The following is a 24,105-nucleotide window of genomic DNA, read 5'->3' as shown; positions in this document are numbered from 1 at the left end:
GTCTTTGCAGGAACAGGAGAAGAGAGCAAGGCTACAAGTTAAGACAGAGGAGCAAGAATGTGCAAACAAGGTGGAAGATCGAGTTGCCTTCCAGATAAGTGAGACCTTAGACCTTAGAGCCTTAGACCCCTGAGCCAGCAAAGACTGGTACCAAGGTCTGGAAAGACCCCAAAGACTAATACACACACGCACAAAGAAGGGTTTACTTCATCCTAAGGACCCCCAGACGACCACCAGAGCGACCAACAAGGAGCAGTGGGCAGTTGCAAAGAGGTGTGGAGCTAATATTAATACAAAGCAGGGACAGGTGGAGTTATGAATTGAATGTGTATTGGGTGTACTCTGCAGTCCTAATGTGTAGAGAACAAAAAGAGAGGCACAGGTCACTGAAGGTGTGCGCGTTTTTGGAGCAGCTATCCCACATGCACCTCAGCACTATATAAAATACATACCTAGAACTTCCTTTGTGGGTTATAGAGGTTTTACGCACATGAATTTGGTTGACCTCGCTTCCCCCCTGAGATTTTGGGGTGCCCCCTTTGCCCCTGTGAGAGCTGGAGCTGGTGCAGAACGCCGTCTACACCGACCCCACAGACCAAAGCACCTGAGTGTACCTGCACTGCATCCTCTCCCGAGGTAACTCGGGGCTCCCTCCCACCCCAGAGGCCTTCACCTGGAGTTTGGGGGGACCCCCTGAATGTTAGGGTGCCCTCTGACAGGCCCCCAACACCAAGGGTCATCTCTGTCCACATCAGCTGCCACAATGCAGTGGTGGCTGTGATCTTTTCCCAGCCCATCAAGGTGAATCGGGACACCTAGGGGCATCAAAAATCTCCTGGATCCCCCCAAAAATCACCTGGATACATCTGGGTACCCCTTGGACACCTGGATCACAGAAAAACCCTGTGGCCTCCTAAAACAGGTATCCCAAAATCCTCATTGCTTTTTCAGGGTAGACCTGCTTTCTCTACATTCCCATTGACTTCAACGTGGTAGACCAGGTGTCCTGACAGTCCTTTATTTCAGTGGGGTAGACCTGATGTTGTTCAATCTTCATTCACCTCAAATGGCAGACTTGATGTCCCAAAATATTTGCTGCTAAAAACCCCAATTTTCTGATAGCAATTCCCACACTTTAGGCTGAAAATGGAAATTTTCCCACTTACCTGGAGGAACAGCTCCAGCATGAGCCACAGGTGTGGCATCAGGCATTTGGGACTGGCTTCCAGGAATTCATCCACAACTTCCAAAGCATCAGCACTGTCAACCTGGAGCAGAAATTCACAGAATTCAGACCAAGATGTCTCCCAAATTTACCCAAATTTACCCATTTTAGCACCAAGTTTTGGCAAAATCCCCTTTGACTTCAATGGATAGACCTGGTGTCCCTAAATCCCATTGACTTGAATTGGGTACATTTGGTGTCCCTAAATCCCTATTGATTTTAATGGGGTAGATTTGGTGTCTTGAAATCCTTATTGATTTCAATCGGCACATCTGATGGACAAATAATCCCTACCAGGAGATGATTACTGTAAATGATGGGGCAAGAGAGAGACATTGCAAAACATGGTTTATTGCCTCGTGGCAGCAGTCTCAAAGAAGGCTGAGACATAAAAAGTCTTAGCTCCAATGCCATAATATCAGGAGCTGCTTCATTCTTAGTTATAATGACTTATGTAAGCTTTTAGCCAATCCAATACTTCTAGGAACTTTGCTACTGTCTTTTTACACCAGTCATTATTTGCTTTGCTTCCCATGGCTCTGCTGCAACGCATCATTTTTCAACCAATCATATAACACTTCACACACTTATACTGATACATCTTAAACTTCTAGCTACCTTTATTACAGCTTCTACTGCTAAACTTGAAAATCTTTTAAGATCTCACTTAACATAATGCTTTGCTTACATAATACATATCTGTTTGCTTAAAACATATTTCTGCTTAAATTGCAAACTTATATTCTTGATTTATGTCTATTTTACTTTCAGCACTCTAGTACTTCAAGCTTACTCCAAGGTCTTAGGTCAAACCTTGGATCCATCTCTATCTCTCAGCCTGTATGAACAAGGCCCTGAGAGCTCTCCATGCCTGCATTTCCCACACAACTTGACATCTCTGCATCCAATTTCCACCTCTAGCTGGAACCTGAAGACACTTTCTCAGTTGTGTCCCTCAGTGGGACCCATGAACAGTATCAGAGACTTTGGAGTTTGATTATGACTGAATTCTTGAGAGGTTTCCTATCAAAGCACGGTTCTGCCTTGAATTCCCTCTGGTCTAGTGCAATTGATTAGGAAGGTTTTCAACTCCAGTTATGGAGAAATGTGTCAAAGAGCTTCTTAGAAATCTCCATTCCTATTTAAAAGTGTGTATTTTATTACTGTTCTCTCTAGAGCAGACGTCATTGCAGCATTGTGTGATTGATATTTGTGAGAAATGGATTTGTAAAGGAATGGACATGGAATGGGTGGGGATGGTTTGGCCTCCTGGGGGCCACCTGCACAGTCCAGCTGATCCTGGCATGTCATGGGCTGCCTCTCATCAGCCCCTGGAACACTGGGGCTCTGGGCTTTCCTTCCTGTGGAGCAGAACCATCCCTTTTTCCAGGTGCCCAGGGCTGGAATTGTCAATCCCCATGAAAAGTTCTTCATATACAAGGGTTGTTCCCAGCCAAAATCTGCCAGGACAGACAGCTCAGGCTAGCCCAGGCCTCCTGAGGGCTGTCTCTCATCTACCACCACACACTGGGACTCAGTGCTTTGCTTCCAGTGGAAAAGAACTGCCCTCCTTACCAAGCTGCCAATGCCAAATCTGGGATTCTACGGCCACAATTGCATCTGTCCAAGAACTGGGCCCAGACAAAAGTAGCTGGGACAGACAGGTCTGGATTCCTTGTTCTCTGGTGATTTCCTTAGACTATGAGCAGAATCTTTTCATTTGCCAACAACGTGGAGAGGGCCCAGAGATCAGTAGGCAGCAACTGACAGAATGAGAGGACACAGCCTCAAATTGTTTAAAGGGAACAATTGGCTGGATACTAGGAAAAGAGTTTTTCACGGAAAGAGCGATAAAAGTACTGGAATGGTCTGCCTGGAGAGGTGGTGGAGTCAACACCCATGGATGTGTTAAGAAAAAAGTCTGAATATGGAACTTGTGACTATGGTCAAGTTGAGGTGTTAGGGCATGGGTTGGATTTGATGTTCTTGAAGGTCTCTTCCAACCCACTCATTCTGTGAGTTTTGTGAATTCTAAGAATTCTGTGAATCTCCCAAGTTTGGGTTTGGAGGCTGCAAGAACATGACCAATGTATAAGGACAAAGGAGCTCTGTGTTCAGTGGAGTGGAGAATGAGGACAGAAGAGAGCCCAGGGAGGGAGAGAAGGGAGGTTTCATAGATAGGGGATCCTTTGGACATAGTTGAAAACAGCCTGAGAAAAAAAAAAGAATTGATGCCAAGAGCAGCTGGAATGGTCCAAACTGGACCCAAGGTTAAAGAAATTTCACTCGCAGGGCAGGGCTGTAGTGAAACCTGACATCCAGAAGGAGTCTGGAGCAGCCCAAGGCTTTGTGTGTGCAGGCAGAGGCAGGCAGGACGCAGAGCTGTCAGCAAAGGAAGGGGCCAGCCAGGTGGGGCAGCCGGGGGATGAGGACAGCCTGCAGGGACAGAGGGGCAGGGCATGGACACCGTAGGACAGCCTGGGCTGCAGAGGGCACAGGGATGGGCAGCAGCTGAAAGGCCCTGCCAGAGCCAAGTGCTGCAGCACTTTGGCCATGGCTGCTGGCCCTGGGCCCTTGGCCAGCAGGGGACAAGTGAGCCTTGCTGTGCTGGGGCCTCATTGCCTCCTTGTCCCTGCTCAGCAGCCTGGCAGGGGCCGCCCCATGGTGCTGCCCTTGGCATTGCACATCCCCAGAGCCCAGTGCCCCGGGAAGAGCCCTGAGCAAGGAGGGAGGGACAGGATCTGCCTTGCCAGGGGCTGGGGCTCAGCCCTTGGCCCTTGGCATTGCTGAGACACATCCAGGTTTGCTCAGCATCACAGACACCTTCCCCTTGTTTGTCCCCACCTGTCATCACTGCCTCCAGTGTTCTGCTCTATCCGGAACATGGGGACATTTTCTCAGTTGTGTTCCTTACTGGAATTCATTAAAACTTCAAGAAACTTTGCAGTTTGAATATCACTTTGAGTTTTTGTGAAGATTTTAAGCACAGTATGGGGGACTGTGTCTGATGTAAACAGCATCCAAGCCTCAAGAGGGTCATTAAAGTCCTTGTGCTGTGTCTCTGCTAGTGAGCTGGGCTGGGCTCCTAGCACAGAGGCAGCTCCTGGCAACCATGAAAAACTTCAAAAAGACATTTCTGCTGATTTGCAGCTCTTCTCCCAGCCCAGCAGGGCTGAGGGCACTGCCTGCAGCCATCCCAGGCACAGCACAGAGATCTTCAATCAATCAGGGCTGGGAAGATGCTCACAAGTGCCTGGGGCAGAATCACTCCCAGCCCTGGACACAGGAAGCCTCTGGCTGCAGGACAATGCAGCTGCAGCTCCTGCAGTGATCTCCTAAAGCTGGAACATCCCAATGCCCACAGACTCTGTGAGTACATTCTCTGATTCTCTCTCCTGTAGAGCAGCCAGGGGTGCCCAGGGCTGTCCTGCAGAGCAGGGTCCTGCAGCCCAGGGTGCTGTGCTGGGCAGGGACTCTGCTGCCTGCCAGGGACAGCTCTCAGCCAGCCCTGGGAGCTGCTGACAGCACTGGGGGACAAGGTCTGGGTGGAGGGAGACAGCTGGTGAGACTTGGAAGTGTTCTCCTTGTGTGGTGAGGATGGTGCATTGATCAGGACTGCTCCCAGCATGACATTTAACTACAGAACATTTCCAAATAGATTATACAGGGAGCACAGCAAGTCAGGGGCTGCATAAAAGGGAAAATCCTGATTTTATAATCTACTGCTCAGGGTTGCCGAGATGGAAAATTGAACCTTGATATTCATATGTGTGTTCAGGTTGAGAACAATAAGAACAATTTCTCTCAGGTCTGAATAAACCAGGAAAAGAAATAAATCAGCACAGGGCCTCTTACAGGCAGCATCAGTGTTGCTTTTCCAACCTCCTCAGGGTTGCTCTGACATTGCCATCAGAGCCTGCAGAGGCAGAGCTGGCCCTGGCAGTGCCCTGTGCTGGGAGGGGTCTGCAGGGCAGAGCTGAGCCCCCAGGGCTGGGCTGGGCTCTGGCAGCACTGGCAGGGCCCAGCCCTGGGCACAGGGAAGCAGCAGCTGGCAGGGAGAGCTCCAGGCAGCAGAGCCCTGGGCAGGCAGTGGGGGGAAAGTGACACCAAGCTGGGCTGGGATATTTCAAGTCATCTCCAAATCAAACTATTCCATGATTTATTTTTTTTTTTTTTACAGGTCCCCATGCCAAGACACAGCAAATGTCCAACAGCAGCTCCATCAGGCACTTCCTCCTGCTGGCATTGGCAGACACGCGGCAGCTGCAGCTCCTGCACTTCTGCCTCTTCCTGGGCATCTCCCTGGCTGCCCTCCTGGCCAACGGCCTCATCATCAGCGCCGTAGCCTGCGGCCACCACCTGCACACCCCCATGTTCTTCTTCCTGCTCAACCTGGCCCTCACTGACCTGGGCTCCATCTGCACCACTGTCCCCAAAGCCATGCACAATTCCCTCTGGCACACCAACAACATCTCCTACTCTGCATGTGCTGCTCAGCTCTTTTTCTTTGTGTTCTTCTTGTCAGCAGAGCTGTCCCTCCTGACCATCATGTGCTACGACCGCTACGTGTCCATCTGCAAACCCCTGCACTACGGGACCCTCCTGGGCAGCAGAGCTTGTGCCCACATGGCAGCAGCTGCCTGGGCCAGTGCCTTTCTCCATGCTCTGCTGCACACAGCCAATACATTTTCCCTGCCCCTGTGCCAGGGCAATGGCCTGGGCCAGTTCTTTTGTGAAATCCCCCAGATCCTCAAACTCTCCTGCTCACACTCCTACCTCAGGGAACTTGGGCTTCTTGCTGTTAGTGCTTTTCCTATCTTTGGTTGTTTTGTGTTCATTGTTTTCTCCTATGTGCAGATCTTCCGGGCCGTGCTGAGGATCCCCTCTGAGCAGGGAAGGCACAAAGCCTTTTCCACCTGCCTCCCTCACCTGGCTGTGATCTCCCTGTTCCTCAGCACTGGGTTTTTTGCCTACCTGAAGCCCCCCTCCATCTCCTCCCCATTCCTAGATCTGTCCCTGTCAGTTCTGTACTCAGTGGTGCCTCCAGCCCTGAACCCCCTCATCTACAGCCTGAGGAACCAGGAGCTCAAGGCTGCACTGTGGACACTGATGACTGGAAGGTTTCAGAAACAGTAAACCTTTCCAATTTGTGCAAGTTGCCAATTTCTCCTAGTCAGTTGTAATATGAGTCATTTTTGTGAATTCTTTCTTTTCCTTCATTGCCGGAAGATTTTACATTTGTTTTAGGCTAATAATTTTGCACAAAATCATGCCCATATTTTTGATATTATTTTGTCTCTCCTCCTTTGCTCTGGCCCAGACTCTGTCCAGGACGGGCTCTGTTCTCTGTAGCTTTAAATTAACTAAAGGATCTCCCAAAACTGTTTTTACTGGAGATGTCCTTTCCTTGGAGCTTCCTTCTGCTCCCTTCTCTAGAGCTGCAGCAGCAATATCTGTGTGCAGAGGTGGGGGCAGGTCAGGGGTGGCACAGCAGCTCGGCTCCTGATGGCCACACCATTCCTCATCCATTAATATTTTTACAGCAAAAAAAACTTTACACTACTCTTAAAAAAAATACTATATATATACAAATCATACCAAAATTACAGAAAATACCATAACAAAACTACAATAAAAAATTTAAAACCACCAAAACACAAAAACCCCCAACAAAATTAATATAAATCATAGTTTAACCATTCCCCATAACCATACGCCACCCTCTTATCATCTCTTACCAAACTAATAATATTGCTAATTTTAAATTATCATTTAAACCATATATTCTTAACAAAATAATTACTATTATAAAAATCCACCTAAAAACTACCCATTTAATACTCACCCAAACTAAATATAAACCAAAAAAACCCCCCTAATTTAACTAAAACTCGAATTCTAGATCATCAAAAATTACAACAGTTCAGTAAACAAAATAAAAATAATAAAACAAAATACAATCAATATTTATTCACCAAACCTAATTAACAACAAAGAAACCCCAAAATATACATTTCCCAAAATTTAACTTCAAATATAAAACCTAACTACAAACATGAAATCTAACTACAACCATCCAATATAATAAAAAAAAATTAAAAATCCTAAAAATTATATAAGTAATATATAAAAATTCATCAAAACACCAAAATAATGAAAAACCTTCATCTTCACAACGACTAGAAAACAAAAAAAAACCCTAACAACACACCACATATACACAAAACACAAGAAAAAAGATACATGACACAAAAAATTAAAAAATATATAAATCAAAACTATCAAATAAAAAATCATGAACCATTAATAAAACAAAAATTCCCCAATCACCCAACACTCTTTTACTTACTACCACTTACTAAATAAATTATACTAAATCTAATCAAATTTATTTCTATCAATTCCTGTAACTCACTTAGAACACAGGCCAGGTGCCATTGCCCACCTGGGCACACTGCTGGCTCATGTCCACCCTGCTGTCCATCACTGCCCCCAGGTCCCTTTCTGCCTGGCCCCTCTCCAGCCACTCTGTCCCCAGCCTGGAGCACTGCAGGGGTTGGTGTGGTCAAGGTGCAGGACCCAGCTCTTGGTCTTGTTAAACCTCACCCTGTTGGATTTGTTCCCTGGATCCAGCCTGTCCAGGTCCCTCTGCAGAGCTCTCCTACCCTCCAGCACATCCACACTCACACCCAGCTTGGTGCCATCTGCACATTTGCTGATGGTGCACTGTGCTCCCTTCTCCACATCATCAATAAAGATGTTAAACAGGACTGGGCCCACACTGATCCCTGCAGGACACCACTGCACACACGCTGCATGTGGCACCATTCCCCACCACTCTCTGGGCCCCGATGTCCATCCAGTTCTTAGCCCAGGGAGGGGTGAACCGCTCCAAGCCACAGACTTCAGCTTTTCCAGGGAATGCTGTGGGATGGGGTGTCAAAGGCTAAAGTTCAAGTAGACAACATCCCCAGCCCTCCCTGTATCCACCAGGCCCTGTCAGAAAACTCCTGGTGGGCAGGAGCTGGGCAGGAGGCAGCCGTGTGCCCTGGCAGCGAGGCAGGGCAGGAGCACCCAGGGCTGTGGGACCAGGACATCAAGGACGTGGATTATCCAGGGCACTGGGGCCTGGTTTGGGTTGCCCAGGGCAGGAAAGATGTCTGGCAGCTGGAGCAGGGTGAGGGAAGGGCCTCCAAGGTGGGGCTGGAGCCCTTTGGCTGTGAGCAGAGGCTGAGGGAGCTGGGCTTGTCCAGCCCGGAGCAGGGAAGGCTGAGGGGCTCCTCATCCCAGCCTGGCAGTGCCAGCCAGGAGCTGATGGAGAACACAGAGCCAGGATCTTCACCGGGGGGCCAGGGGGGAGACAAAAGACAATGGGTGGAAAGGGGGACAGAGGGGAGATCAGACAGGACATGTGGAAAACCTTTGTTCCCATGGGCTCAGACAGGTTCTGAAATGATGCTGTTTCTGTCTTTTGGGATTTCCAGATTCAGACCAAATCCAGCCTTGAACCACTTGGTCTGACCCAGTTTCTGCAGACTTGATAAAATATTTTCCATGTTAATCCCAATTTTGGAATGGGCCAGAGCAGATGTTTATGGGACAAGAGCAGTCCTGGGGATGTTGGGAACCTGCAGCTTGCGAGGTTCATGACCACATGTCATAAGATGGGGCATTTGAGTACTTGAAGAAACGTCCAAGTTTTCCCACCAGGAGAGAACGTAAATTTTCTGGATGTGTACTGATGGCAGGAGAAGAAATCCTGCTCTTCCCCTCTACCTGTGATACCACTGTACTGTCTGTTATTTCATATCCCTCTCCATTTGGGGGTTTCCACCTCTCCTGTTTAAATGGCCATGTCTGAGGATGTCTCTTCACTAGACCAGCTGGTCCTATGGCCTTCCCATTGCTCCCAGATTTCCTCCTGCAGTTGTTCTCTGGTCATTCCACATCAGTCAACATCATAATTGTGTTTACATCTGTCACAGAATCAGGTTTTCCTAATGTCTTTGTCTAAAACTGTTCCTGCACGGAAATCCCATGTGCATGGAAGAAATATTAGGCACGGATTTGACACTGCACAGAGCTGAGGGAAGAATTTTGATGTTTAATAAATTATATCGTTGGTACACTTTTTTTATCTTAGCCATTAAAAGAAACCTTTCTGTGCCTCTGAGTCTCAGCAGTTCCTGAGCCCCAAAGGACACAAACCTGATGAGCTGTGGTGCCCACTGCACTGGTGGCTCTTGCACCTCCCTCCACAGCCACAGCAGAGCTCCCTTGTCCCACAAAGTCCCTGGCAATGCAGGCATGAAGGAAACAGGACAGGCTGTGGGGATCAGGGGCAGGGCACGGCCAGGGATTTGGGGTGGTTGTGAGCCCAGGGCAGGAGCCGGCCCTTGGCCTTGCTGAAGCTCATCCAATTGTCCTGGGCCCATGGCTCCAGCCTGGCCAGATCCCTGTGCAGAGCTTGCTGCCCTGCAGCACAGCCACACTCCCAGCCAGCTTGGGCTCCCCTGGACACTGACTCAGGGTGCCCTCCATGGCCTGGTCCACATCAGCAAGGAACACCTTGAACTGCCCTGGCCCCAGTCCTGAGCCCTGGGGACACCCCTGCATGTGGCTCCATTGCCCAGCACTCCTTGGGCTGCACTTGTGTTTGCCATGGAGCTGGGCCTGCCTTGGCTTCTGTTTGCTGACCCCAAATGAACATCCCTCTGTGTCTGGGGCAGCTCCTTCTCCAAGGAAAGCAGCTGGGACTTGGTGCCAAGGAGCTGAAAGCTGCAGGCACAGCCTGGACTGGAGGAAGCTCAGATTTGCACTGGGCTGCTCTGAGTGCCAGGGCTTGGATGAGGGAAATGGTGGGGTGGGGGTAGGGACAGAGTGTGATTGATTGTCAGCCATAAAGGGTCTTGATTTTCATATCTGCTCAGAATGCGTGAGGAGGTGCTGGGGGATCAATATGAACTGGAAATTGCTGATATCAGTATATAAATATGAAAATAATTAATATGAAAAAATATCTTCTCTATTTTTGTTTTGAAATGAAATATATTTTGATTTGAGTGAAAGCTTAGACAAGTTCTGGCTCATGCTCCAGTTTTTGGTAGTAGCTCTGTTTCAGGATACCTGAACATCAACTTTTTGCTTAACAAGTTCTTGAGAATGTAAATTTAGGTCTATTATAAATTTAATTATTTACTGAATGGACTCAAGATTAACAGACAAGAGACTTTAAATGGACTACTTACTGCACAGATACAAACCAAAGAAGTACAGGTAGATACAAACCCAGTGCACAATAAAGTTACCTATATTACAGCTAGTGAAGAAATAGCGGAGATCAGGAGTCAATGTAACTTACCACTGAACTGATGAGGGAGTGCACATGGAGCCCTTTCACTCAGCTTCCAGAAAAGGAAACACAAAGATTCATCCAGACTTGGGAGTGAAGCCCTACCTGTTTCCAGAGATTATGCAGAAGAGCTTTGTATCGTGAAAATTCTGTGTATATTTGATAGTTTGTACAGTGAAGTGTGTGTCACTCAGAAATTCAAGGCTTATCTCCCTCCCTTCAGTCTGCTCTCAAGGCAGGATGTTCATGGTCAGCTGGGAATTCCACCTCCCTGGTACCAGAGATAACTCAGCACAGGACAGATGTCCAGCCTGGGTTATGTCAGCAATTGCTGAGAGGGGGAAGATGCCCTGAGTGATGGCCCAGCTGATGGACAGAACAGTTGAGCTCTGCTGTGCCACAGGGGAAGTCCTGCTGCAGGAACCTCATGGAACCAGGGTGGTGTTGTGACATTGTGATGGGTCCTGGAACCAAGGAGAGAGACCATGGTGACACCAATGAACCTCCTGGAACCAAGGAGAGAGACCATGGTCACACCAATGAACCTCATGGAACCAAGGAGAGAGACCATGGTCACACCAATGAACCTCATGGAACCAAGGAGAGAGACCATGGTCACACCAATGAACCTCATGGAACCAAGAATCCATTGTGACAGATCAATGCCTCATGGAAGCAAAGAGAGCATTGAGACACCAATGGTTTGTCAGGACTTGCTTGATCCCAATGAGCCCCGTGGTGCATTTGGTGCTGAGCTCTTGAACCTCAGGCCCTGAGAGGAGATTGCACAAAGTTTTCCAGGAGTCCAAGTCAGAAGAAAAACCCAAAGTGTCTCAAAGCATTAATGGGATCCACTGAGGTCCATCCCCAACATAGGATCCTCTTGGACTCCTTGGAAGAGACAACTGGAGGCCACAATTGCCCAAAAACCTCTCAAACAATGAGAGAGGAAAAGACAAGGGAAAGTTCTTTAAAAAAACGGAAGTACCTTGAAGCATTAATGAGCACCACTGAGTGCTGTTACTGAGGAGCCCTCTCAAGAGACTAATTAAAGCAGATAATTGGAGGCCATGATTACACAAAGCTCTCAGAGACTCCAAGGTAAAAGCAAAACCCAAAGTCCTCTGAAAAACCTGCAGTCCCTGGGAGCATGAAGGAGCCCCCAGGGCCATTCCTGACCAAGGCTCCCCAGGGACTGGTCCCAGCAGATCCCTGAGGCCACTGGCATGTGGGGGGATGCTGAGGGCAGGACAAGGGCTGACAGTGCCCAGCCTTGCTGGGGCTGTGCCTGGAGGCCCCAGGGGCTCAGGACAAGGTGTCTGCTCACAGCCCTTGGTGGCACAGACCCTGCTGTGCCCCAGGGCACCAAGACTTGGCCTCTCTTTGTCCCCTCCTGTCATCACTGCCTCCAATTTCCTGCTCTGACTGCAACCTGGGCACACTTTCTCAGTTGTGTCCCTCAATGGGACCCATTAAAAGTGAAAGAAACTTTGGACTTCGATTCTGGCTTGGAGTTCTTGAGAGGTTTCCTAACAAACCACAGCTCTGCCTTGATTCCCCACTGGTCTGCTGCAGTTCATGAGGAAAGTTTCAACTCTACTTATGAAACTCCTAGTTTCCCCACTGCAAACAGACACACTCCTCAGGTGTGTGCCAGCCCAAGGTGCCACCAAAACCACGGCAGAGCTGCCCTGGGCCAGCTGTGAGGGTGGATCATCATCCCAACCTGCACTGGGCACTGCCAGCGGCTGTGGCCATGGACACTGCACTGACCCCACTGCTGGGTTTGGGTGCCATGGAAACCATGAGAAGCTCAAATTTCCTTGGAAATACTGGGGAGGACTGGGACATACTGGGGAACACTGTGAATGTTGAGGGGGAATCTGGGTGTACTGGGATGGACTGTGGGGGTACAGAGACACACTGGGACATACTGGGACAGATACTGGGGAATACTGGAGCAAAGACTGAATACGTTGAGTGATACTGGGTTATACTGAGACAAACTGGGAACACTCTGAATAGTGTGGGGATGATGGGGGACACTGGGGCGCACTATGGATGACACTGGGGAGAACTGGAAGAGAATACAAATGAACTCAGGTGTATTGGGAGGGCCTGGAGAGGTGCTGGGGTTGTATTGAACTGTACTGGGGATGAACTGGGCTGTACTGGGAGGGACTGGAGGGGTTCAATGGGCTGCTCCCGCCCCCGCCCATCACTGTCCGCAGCCAATCAGCGCCGGGGATCTGGGACTGAGGGCGGTGCCTGGTGACGGCGCCATCTTTCCTTATGGCCTATAACTCCCATCATGCACCGCGGCCCGATAGAGCCCCATTGGAGCTGGGACTACAACGTCCATCATGCCCCGCGCTCCACAGAACTCCGCTATCTGCCCCCCTCCCCCCATGTCCCATAAGCGTCCCCCACACTCTCCAGGATCCCGAAGTGCCCCCTCACCGTCCTCTCAGAAGCACCCCAAAGCGGCTCCGGATTCCCTGGATGCTCCCAGCCCCACAGATTCCCGTTACAATCACTTTTGCGAATTCATCTGTCACCTCCCGCGGTCCCGCAGCACCTCATAACATAGGTTCCCGCTTAAAATCCTGCCGTGCACCGCGCCCTAAAGGGCCCCGTTGGAACTCCCCAAGCTCCCCACAAATGCTCCCGAACCGTACACGTTCCGCCCTGAGCACCTCCAGTCACAGCTCGGACTCAAAAGCGTCCCCCAGGATCCTTCCTGGACCCCAAATGCTCCATCCGAGCAACTTCCGGGACTACAGCTCCCATCATGCCCGGCTGTTCCCGTAGAGTGCCATTGCAGCCGTGACTTCATCTCCCGTCATGCACCGCGCCCGACAGAGAGACATTGCAGCTGCGCCTTCAACTCCCGTGATGCTCCGCGGCTCCTTTGGACAGTATTCTACCCGCGCCTACAACTCCCATGATGCCCCGCGCCCCAGAGAGCCCCGTTCGAGCCCCCCAAGTGCCCGCCCGGACCCCGAAGGGCTCCACATTCCCCTCCCTGACCTCCAAGTTTTCCCCCTGGACCCCCAAGAGCTCCCCCGGACGCCGAGGTGTCCGTCAGAATCCCTCAGTGCCCTGCCCAGTGCCCACCCTGCTCCCTGAATTGTCCTCCAGACCCTCAAGTTATCTCTGAATTGCTTCCATAGACCCAAATTATCCCAAATGTAACCCAGAAAGGTCTCCATGGACCCCAGAGAGGCTCAATTTGCCTTGAACGACAAAATTGTAAAAAGGATTACAAAAAGACTGATAAAAGGACGAATTAGCATAAGGAGGGAGATCTCAAGAGCCTATAATTAAGGGAATTGTGTTACTTACAAACTGTGACTGGTAATATCTCTGGTTGCTGAAAATGGATATATTTTAATATAAATACAAAAAAAACTAGGTGATAAAAATATTATGACTTCTTATAAATAGAAAAATTATTTTTATTAGATTTAATTATTTTTAATTTTATAAAATTAATAAAATTTCCTTTTATAGAGGAAAATATTTATAATTTAATTATTTACTTTATTTAATATAATAAATGTAGAGGGATTACTTTATGTTTCAGGATGTCAGTCCCAGGTGGGCAATGTCAGACACGGTGAGGTTGGGGGTGAGGAGCAGGTTGTCCAAACAGGGTCAGCCCTGAAAGGGATCATTCTTCTCTGTGCCCAGAACTCCTAAGGAGACATTCAGAATCATCATCACCTGGGAAATGTTTCAGTCACCTCTGCTATGAACTGAAAAACAAAAATAATATGCCCTTGATTAAAACCAAGAAATCATGAGGTGCACTTTAAAATCCCCCTCCTTAACAGAGCTCCAAAGTGACTGCAAGCAGCTGCACAAGCCCTGGAGACTTGAAGACAATGGAAGGAAGACAAAGAGCTCCCAAGGCCTTTGTGTATTTTGATGATGCCCAGATTTGGGGATTTGGGGCTGATGGCAGGAGCCTGAGGCACTGAGAGAAGGTTGAAGAAGCTGCTGCAGGAGTCAGCAGCAAAACTGCAAGTGCCTTGGAGCATCAGTGGCCGCCATGAGTGAGGGCAGGGAGTGCCCAAGGCTCCCCAGGGCCTGGGGAGAGCAGATCCTTGAGGGCAGGATTGCAGGAGCCAAAGGCTGTGAGCAGGGAACTGCAATGCTGAGCAAGGCCTGGGCTGGCTGGAGGAAGCAGAAAGGCCAAGGCTGAGCCCAGGCCTGGGACAGCAGGGCCTGTCCCTCACGGGTGGCTCGGGGCTGTTGCTGGGGCAGTGGGATGGCAGGGGCAGCAAGGACAAATGGCATCAGCCTGTGGGACACTCCACATGCTCATGGAACCAAGGCACAGGGTGACACTGTGGGGCCTCATGGAAACAAGAGGCCATGGTGAGCCTGCAGGGCTGTAACACCCCAGAGCAATGAAATGCTGGGGGTAACCAAAGGTTCCTTTACTCAAGCTTGGTGCACAAGAGCAACCCCAGCCAGATATTTTCAAGAGCTCAAAATGACACAAAATTTTACTTACAAAATATAGAGTATCAAGGAACTTTGGAAAAGGGTTTAATATAGCATCCAAGCCAAAATAAAGGTCTTATCATAACAGTAACTTCATTAACTTTGGCCATTTATCCTTAGAAACCTTTAAGCATTTAAATTGTTGAGGTAGCCAAAACTGTTCCATATAAAGAACATTAGAATTAGAGGAAAAAGAGAGAAACAGAAAGACAGAAGCTCTCTAGAAAGACACACACACATGGCTACCAACTCCTAGGGTTCCAGTGTGGGTGAGACACAGACCCCAGGAGAAGGCAGGGTACGCACCATGGGCTGAGCTCCTGCTCTGTGTTTTCAGCCCCTGGCCCTTCGTGGCCTCCCCCCAGGTGGGACTTGGGATTTCTGGGGCAATGAGAGCCTGGGTCAGCACCAGCCCACTGTGGGACTGACTGACAGCTCATCCCGAGGTGTCTGGGGACATGGATCTCATCCAGCCTCTGACAGCGACCATGGTGACACTGCGGAACCTCATGGAACCATGGGTCAGTTGTGACAGGGGCAGCAGCAGATCCAAGGACACCATGGAGACACTATGGATCCTCATGGAACCAAAGAGACCATTGTGACACTCTGGTGCCTCATGGAATCAGGGGGACCCTTGTGAAACTCAGGACCCCTATGGAACCAGGGGTCAAGGATGAAGCTGTGGGGCCCCATAGAACCAAGGAGTCATTGTGACACTGAAACAGGGGGAATTAAAATTAAAGACTTAACGGTAAAAATATAGGAGGATGCTTTAAGTAGAAGGAGCCTGACTATGAATTATGAACTGTACTATGGAGATTCTATGAATGCTTAACATTTCCTGTCTTTGCAGGAACAAGAGGACAGAGCAAGGCTACAAGTTGAGATAGAGGGACAAGAATGGGCAAACAGGATGGAAGAGTGAGGCCTTTTCAAGATAAGGGGGATTCCTTAGACCCCTGAGCAAGCAAAAACTGGTATCAAGGTCTGGAAAGAGACCAAAGACTAATACACAAGAGCAAAGAAGGTGAGGTGTAGAGTTCAACTGAGAGGAAGATTGTTTGCTTCATCCCAAGGACCCCCGGATGACCACCAGAGCGAACAACAAGGAGCAGTGCTCAGTTGGAAAGCGGCGTGGAGCTAATTTTAATACAAAGCAGGGACAGGCAGTGTTAGGAAATGAATATGTATTGGGTGTATTGTGCAATCCTAGCTGGTAGGGAATAAAAAGAGTGGTGCAGGTCACTGAAGGTGGGCACATTTTTGGAGGAGCTATCCCCCATGCACCTCAGCGCTGAATAAAATACAGATGTATAACTTACATTGTGGATTATAGAGCTTTTCTGCACATCAATTTGGGTGACCCTGATGCCCCCCTGAGATTTCAGGGTACCCCCTTTGCCCCCTTGAGATCTGGAGCTGGTGCAGAACACCATGTTCACAGACCCCACAGACCAAAGCACCTGAGTGTACCTGTGCTGCATCCTCTCCTGAGGTCACCTGGGGCTCCCTCCCGCCCCTGGGGCTCTCACACAGAGTTTTGGGCTGCCCTCTGAATGTTGGGGTGCCCCTGACAGCCCCCCTGCTGCTGAGGGTCATGTGTGTCCAAGTTGACCAGGAGGACCAACCGTGGCCATCATGTTCTCCAGACACATCAGGGTGAATCATCACCTGGATATCTCCCCAAAAATCACCTGGCTACCACCAAAACCCACGTTCTTGCCCCAAAACTCACCTGGTTACACCTTGGTACCCTATGGGCACCTGGATCATACAAAACCCTTGGGACACCTGAAACTGGTGTCCTGAAAGTCCTCCTTGCTTTGCCTGAGTACACCTGGTATCTCTAAGTTCCTATTGACTTTAATGGGTACACCTTATGTCCCTAAACTGTTACAGATTTCAATGGGAAGATTTTGTGTTCCTCAACTTCCATTGACTTCAAAACACTGACCCCCATGTCCCAACATTTTTGGTGCTAAAAATCCCAGTTTTGGGCTCACAAGTTCCAGATTTTGGGAGGAAAACTGAGATTTTTTGGGCTTACCTGGAAGCACAGCTCCTGCACAGGCCACAGATGTGGTATCAGGGATTCAAGATTGGTAACCAGGACTTCCAGAGCATCAGCACTGTCATCCTGGAACAGAAATTAGTGGAATTCAGCCCATGATTACTCCCCAATTTACCCATATTTTCCCATTTTAGCCCCAAATTCCTGCAAAATCACCACTGATTTTAATTGGTAGACCTGGGTTCCTTAAATCCTCATTGACTTCAATGGGGTAGACCTGGTGTTCCTACATCCCTACTGATTTTGAAGGGTACACCTGATGTTTAGAAAATACCTATCAGGAGGTTATTATTACAAAGAACAGGGCAACTGAGAGATATTGTAAAAGGTGGTTTATGGGTTGATTGCATCCATCTCATTGAATGCTGAGATATTAAATGTAACACATCCAAGGCCATAATATCAGAGTGTCTTGGTTTGAAAGAGAGGTGTTTGCTAAGAAAGGCAGAAGCCACCCTTTGAACTGAAAAATGTGATCCCTTTTCCCTACAAATTATTATAATTTTGGAATTAAGGGAGCTCTCAGGCAAAGATATGGGGGTAGGAATAACAGTTATTTACTAGTATATCTAACAAGACAAACTAGAACAACAACAGCTATGAAATTACCCACAAACAGAACAGTAACTCAATCCCAGTCCCTTTCTGGCTGCAGGCACCTTTTCCCTGAGCTGCAGTTCCCGGTGCTGGGGGTGGGCAGGTCCCGCAGAGCTGCAGGAGGGCTGGGGGTGATGGCAGAGCTGTCCCAGGGGGAGAGAGAGATGGAGAGAGAGCTCTCCGCTCACGGTGTGGGTCCCAGTGCTCAGCAGAGTGCTGGATGGTGGTAGTTCACAGCGAGAAGGCAGCAGGGCAGGATCCGACAGCAGTGAGGATGGCTCCCGACGCTGGGATGGCAGGGATGGGGCTGAGGTGGCGATCGTCCTTCTCGTCTGAACTCCATGGGGGAAATGGGGCGAGCCAGAGCCTTCCGTTTCCTCTTCTGGATGTTTGAATATCCAGGGGTTTCCCTCCTCTCTCCCCTCCCCCTTGCCACCAGGGCCCAGTCAACAGGTATCTTAGCATGACAATGGGGAAAATTCCACAGAGGGAAAAGGGAAAGAACCAACCCCCAACAGTGGGTGACAAGAGCCCAGCCCACAGCCTTTTCAGCCACAGCTCTGGGTTCCTCTGAAGCCAACTCTAGTTCTGGTCACAGTGCATTATACACTTTCCATTGCAGAGCATCTTAAAACATGACAACCAGTTAATACTTTTACTATTACCTACAGCCTATCAGAACTACTAAAAATACTACACTCACGTTACTATCCTATCACAAAAAGTTAGTACGTTATTACAGTTTAAGCTAGAAGTTGTTTTTCAGTTTTCTTCCAGTGGAAAATTTTGAGATCTTTTTTTCTACTTGCCACATGGCATTTTGGTTTGCCTGTGAAAATCTTTTTGCTTGGTAAAAACATTTTTTGTTCCAACTAACTTGCTCTTTTCCTTCTACTTATACAGTAAAAGTTGCTGAGCAATTCTTTTCTTCTATCTCTAAACTTGCTATCATTTCTATTTCTTCTTCAGATTCAAAGATCTTTCTGTTATTCATACCTATCTGTGAGATCTTCCTGTCAAATCCTTAACTCTTCCAACACTTGCTGAACTTTAAAATATTTTACTATATTATTTAACATATTGCTGTGCTTACACAATACATATTTCTGTTTGCTTAAAACATATTTTTACTTAAACTACAAACCTATATTCTTCCTTCCTGTCTGTTTCACTTTAATGCTCTAATTGTCCAAGCTTTTTATCCATCTCAGTCTCTGAGCCTGTGTGCACAAGACCCTGAGAGCTCTCTGTGCCTGCATTTCCCACACCACAGTATCCCAATGGACCCTTGGTTCCATGGGAACTCACGGTGTCAGAAGGGTCTCTTTGGCTCCATGATGCGCTGCAGAGCCCCTTGATTCAACGAGGCCTCAAAGTGTCCTCATGGCCTCCAGGATTCCATGACGCCCTGCAATGTCACAATGGACCTTTGGTTCCACAGGTTCCTGCACTGTTCCATGAATCCTTAGTTCCATGGGGCCCTGCAGTGTCACAATGGACTCCTTGGTTCCATGGTGCCACACAATGACACAATCACCCCTTGGTCCAACAAGACCTCACATTTTCATAATGGTTCCTTGCTTCGATGAGGCCTTCCAGTGTCATAATAGTCTCCATGATTCCATGAGGCCACAAAGTGTCACAACACACCAGTGATTCCATGAGACCCCATCGTGTCACAATGGCCACTAGGTTCCATTGAGCCCCATGGTGTCACTATGGTTTCCTTGGATTCATAAGGCCCTGAAATGCCACAATGGCCCTTTGATTTCACAAAGCCTCAAATTGTAAAAATGGCCTCCATGGATTCATGAGGCTCTGTGTGCTGGTTTTACCTTGAAAGCAGCTGAGGGAAGGGGATTCTATGAAGTTTTTCTCCATGAAAACTTCCTCTATGAATTGATGAGACCAACTGGAGGCTGGTTCAGTTGTTGACAGCCCGAGAAACCAATTGGAGAAGTCACTTCACTCAGTGAATCACATTTGAAGCTAGTAAACCCCAGGAAAGCACTTTTTCATTTCCAGCCCTTCACAAGGTAACACTGACCTGGCCTGGGCCTCTCTCCTGTGGCCCGGGGCAGGCAGGGCTGGGCTCGGGAGCTGCTGGGCCCTGTTTCCAACCAGGGGCCCCGATAGCCAAGAAGAAGATAAACCCATTGCTGAGATTCTTGTCCTTCCCCGCTGTGGCCGTGGCTCGGCGGGGCCCTGCCCTGCCCTGCCCCGGCTCGGAGCAGCCCCGGGGTGGCCGAGCCTGCCCGGCCGCCTTCACGGGCTGGGGGGAGGCAGCCGGGCCTGGTTCGGGAGAGCCCCCAGGGCTTTGTGTGCTGGGCAGGGCAGAGGGAGAACCCCCGGGCTGCGGCTGGAGCTGGGGGCGGGCAGTGCCGGAGGAAAGCCATGGAGCCAGAGCCTTAGCACCCATTTCTCCTCTGACTGGACTTTGCAGTTTTCATCCAGCCCCACCTGGGCAGCCTCAGATCCTGACACAGCTCCAGCATGGCCTGGCCCAACTCCTGCAACTTCTGTGTGAGATTTTAACTTTTCCAATGTTCAGATAAGACTTACAGACTTCCCATCCTTCCTTGGGTGAGAGGAAGAAGAGCAGAAAGGATACACCAAAGTCAATGAAGGTAAAGCTGAGTTTCTAGATGGAAGGAGAATGAGGAGATGCCATGAAGGTTGGCTGAAATATCTTTTTGTAAGTTATGGGGATGGACTGTACTACACTAAAAAATTCCTTTAAACCATGGAGAAAGACATGGGGGGTGGAGCAAGGTGTAAAGTGTTTGAAGAATCCTTTGCCTCGAGGATGGGGAAAAAATGGGGATCTCTGTTCCAGGAAATGAAGTATGCATGGAGAGAAGTGAGCTAAAGAGAAGTTTTGCCTTTGAGTAGCTCATCCTTAAAAGTAATACCCCATGACCCTTTTTTTAACATGGCCCACAACTCAGCTCTGAAAAGACTGTGATGTGGGAGGAAATTCATGATAGCAAATCCTGGGCAGCTGTTATACATGAAAAAAATGAAGTCAGGAAAGAACTCATTGTTTCCCTCTTAAAAAAAATCCTTATAACTGAACAAGAAGAAGCTCCCTCAAGTGAACTGAAAAATATTATTTAAGTAAGGAATTGACGGACGTGTCTCAGAATGTTGCTAAGATGTGACAAAGAGGAAAAAAAGGACAGGTCTGAAAATCTTCTCTGAATTTATTATTCTTAATATTTGTGTTGTTAATGAAGTTTTTCTTTATTCCCTTTTAAGTTTCAGGCCTGCTTTACTTTTACTCCTAATTCTATTTCACAACAAAAGGTAAATGTATTACAATTGGCACACCCAAAATGTAACACCCAGTGCCCCGGAAAGAGCCCTGAGCAAGGAGGGAGGGACAGGATCGGCCTTACCAGGGGCTGGGGCTCAGCCCTTGGCCCTTGGCATTGCTGAGACACATCCAGGTTTGCTCGGCATCAGAGACACCTTTCCCTTCTATGCCCCCTCCAGTCATCACTGCATCCAGTGTTCTGCTCTAAATGGAACCTGGAGACAATTCCTCAGTCCTGTCCCTCAATGGAACCCATTAAATCTTTAAGAAACTTTGGAGTTTCAATTTAACTTTGAGTTCTCAAGAAGTTTTTTGAGAATACACTCTCTGAGGGACTGAGTCGGACTTAAAAACAAATCCCTGATAGAGTAATTAAAGTCCATGTATTGTGTCTCCTGGCACAGAGGGAGCTCCTGGCAACCAAGAAAGGTTTGAAAAAGACATTTCTGCTGATTTGCAGCTCCTCTCCCAGCCCAGCAGGGCTGAGGGCACTGCCTGCAGGCACTGAGGGGACAGGAGCCAGGCACAGACAGGCTAAAGGCAATCAGGACTGGGAAGACACTGAGCTGAGACTTCACTTGGGGAAACATCTTCACAGGCCTGGACATGGTGAGTCTGTGGGTGCAGGGCAATGTCCCCTGTGCTCCTGGAGGGATCTCCTGCAGCCAGCACAGCCCACAGCCTGGGGGATGTGTCAGGAGGACTCTGCCAGCGCTGCTGCCAGGGACGGCTGCAGGGGCTGAAGCTGGGGCTGCAGCCAGGGCTGCCCAGGGCTGTCCTGCAGAGCAGCTCCTGCAGCCCTCAGGACTCTTGGCCAGCCCAGGGCATGTGCCACCTGCCAGGGACAGCTCTCAGCCTGCCTGGCAGCTCCCCATGGACTGTGGGCAGTAGTTGGAGGTGGAAGGAGCCACCCCCAGCAGGGCAGATTCCTCCTGCTCTGGAGATGCTGCTGCATGGCCAGGGCTGCTCTCAGCTCTCTCCTCAAGGCAAGGCAAAGGGGCTGTCAGGTGTGTCTGTGTCCCTGAGACTCCTGCACTGTCCCCCTGGGCATCAGCAGATGTGCCTCAGCTCTGCCTCACAAAGTGCCTCCTCCTCAGCCTGCTCTGCCTACAGACAGCAGCAGCAGCACCTTGGCTTGCAGCATCTCAGTTTGTCTGAGCTGCCCTTCAGGCCCTGCTGCCAGGGAGATGCCCCTGGGCAGTGCCCTGTGCTGGGAGGGGTCTGCAGGGCAGAGCTGAGCCCCCAGGGCTGGGCTGGGCTCTGGGAACACTGCCAGGGACAAGCCTTGGATAGAGACAAACAGCTCCCAGTAGGAACAACTCCAGGCAGCAGAGAGCCAGACCAGCTCTGGATATACTTCTCTGTCCATTGGAACAAACAAAACAAATAAATTTTTGGAAATTTATTTTGGAATTGGACCTTTCAAAAAGACTAATTCATTTTTCAAGCACTCTTTAAGTGCAAAAACCCTGAAATAGAGTGAGGTTTAATGAAAAAATGCCACCTTTGTTGGACCAGCAGGTCTGAGTACCCTGGGGCACAGGGAGCCCCGTTTTCCCTCTGGGCACACCACTGTTCAGGCTGAGTGTAATGCTGAATATGAGACAGGAACTCAGCAGAAGATACCCAAACTCAAAAAGTTTAGCAGAGATCTCCCACAGGAAAGCAAGTATTTTGAAGGGATTCTTAAAAAAATGGCTTAAAATTGAGTCAACAAACTTGATCTCAACTTTTCAATGTTTTCTTTCAACAGCCCAGGATGCCCAGAGTGCAGAAATGTCCAACAGCAGCTCCATCAGGCACTTCCTCCTGCTGGCATTGGCAGACACGCGGCAGCTGCAGCTCCTGCACTTCTGCCTCTTCCTGGGCATCTCCCTGGCTGCCCTCCTGGCCAACGGCCTCATCATCAGCGCCGTAGCCTGCGGCCACCACCTGCACACCCCCATGTTCTTCTTCCTGCTCAACCTGGCCCTCACTGACCTGGGCTCCATCTGCACCACTGTCCCCAAAGCCATGCACAATTCCCTCTGGCACACCAACAACATCTCCTACTCTGCATGTGCTGCTCAGGTGTTTTTCTTTCTCTTCTTCATTTCAGCAGAGTTTTTCCTCCTGACCATCATGGGCTACGACCGCTACGTGTCCATCTGCAAACCCCTGCACTACGGGACCCTCCTGGGCAGCAGAGCTTGTGCCCACATGGCAGCAGCTGCCTGGGCCAGTGCCTTTCTCTATTCCCTGCTGCACACAGCCAATACATTTTCCCTGCCCCTGTGCCATGGCAATGTCCTGGGCCAGTTCTTTTGTGAAATCCCCCAGATCCTCAAACTCTCCTGCTCACAATCCAACCTCAGGGAAATTTGGCTTCTTGGTCTCAGTGCCTGTTTAGGTTTTGGTTGTTTCATGTTCATTGTTTTCTCCTATGTGCAGATCTTCAGGGCTGTGCTGAGGATCCCCTCTGAGCAGGGACGGCACAAAGCCTTTTCCACCTGCCTCCCTCACCTGGCTGTGATCTCTCTGTTTATCACCATTGCCACATTTACCTACCTGAAGCCCCCCTCCATCTCCTCCCCATCCCTGGATTTGTCCCTGTCAGTTCTCTACTCAGTGGTTCCTCCAGCCCTGAACCCCCTCATCTACAGCCTGAGGAACCAGGAGCTCAAGGCTACAGTGTGGACAGTGATGACTGGATGGTTTCAGAAATATTAAACTGATGGCCAATTTCAGCAAATCACGTGTAATAAAAGTCATCTTTGATACTTCTTGTTGCCTTAATTTTGGAGATTTTTTTATGTTGTTTTACCCATTTTTCATATTTTCCACAGAGTAATGTCATTATCTGTGCCATTTCACTTTTGATATCTATCCAACCTTAAATGAGGAGCTGGGTCTTCATTGGTTTTAAATAAAATGAACGATCTCCCAGCAAAATTTTCTCCAGAGATGCCCCTTCTGTTCCCTTCTCTGGAGCTGCAGCAGCAATGTCTGTGTGCAGAGCTGGGGCAGATCAGTGCTGGCACAGCAGCTGT

At 49.1% G+C, this 24,105-nt stretch overlaps 2 protein-coding genes across 2 annotated transcripts; both read left to right on the top strand.

Moving 5' to 3' along the window:
* Positions 1-5,809: 5,809 nt before the first annotated feature.
* LOC134057319 (olfactory receptor 14J1-like) lies at positions 5,810-16,017 on the top strand (the record flags this gene model as incomplete). Its single annotated transcript, XM_062514311.1, has 4 exons — positions 5,810-6,271; positions 13,389-13,495; positions 15,427-15,454; positions 15,946-16,017. Coding segments are annotated over 4 exons (669 nt in total), but the record flags the coding sequence as incomplete, so codon positions are not given.
* A 6,835-nt stretch (positions 16,018-22,852) lies between these two features.
* Positions 22,853-23,785, top strand: LOC134057397 (olfactory receptor 14A16-like). The gene has a single exon (XM_062514385.1). It carries the CDS (start codon positions 22,853-22,855, stop codon positions 23,783-23,785), a length of 933 nt encoding a protein of 310 aa, XP_062370369.1.
* Positions 23,786-24,105: the final 320 nt, after the last annotated feature.

This window comes from Cinclus cinclus, unplaced genomic scaffold, assembly GCF_963662255.1.
Source record: "Cinclus cinclus unplaced genomic scaffold, bCinCin1.1 SCAFFOLD_32, whole genome shotgun sequence".
NCBI lineage: Eukaryota > Metazoa > Chordata > Aves > Passeriformes > Cinclidae > Cinclus > Cinclus cinclus.
The sequence above is the reverse complement of the archived record's forward strand: the minus strand, read 5'-3'. Positions and strand labels throughout refer to the sequence as shown.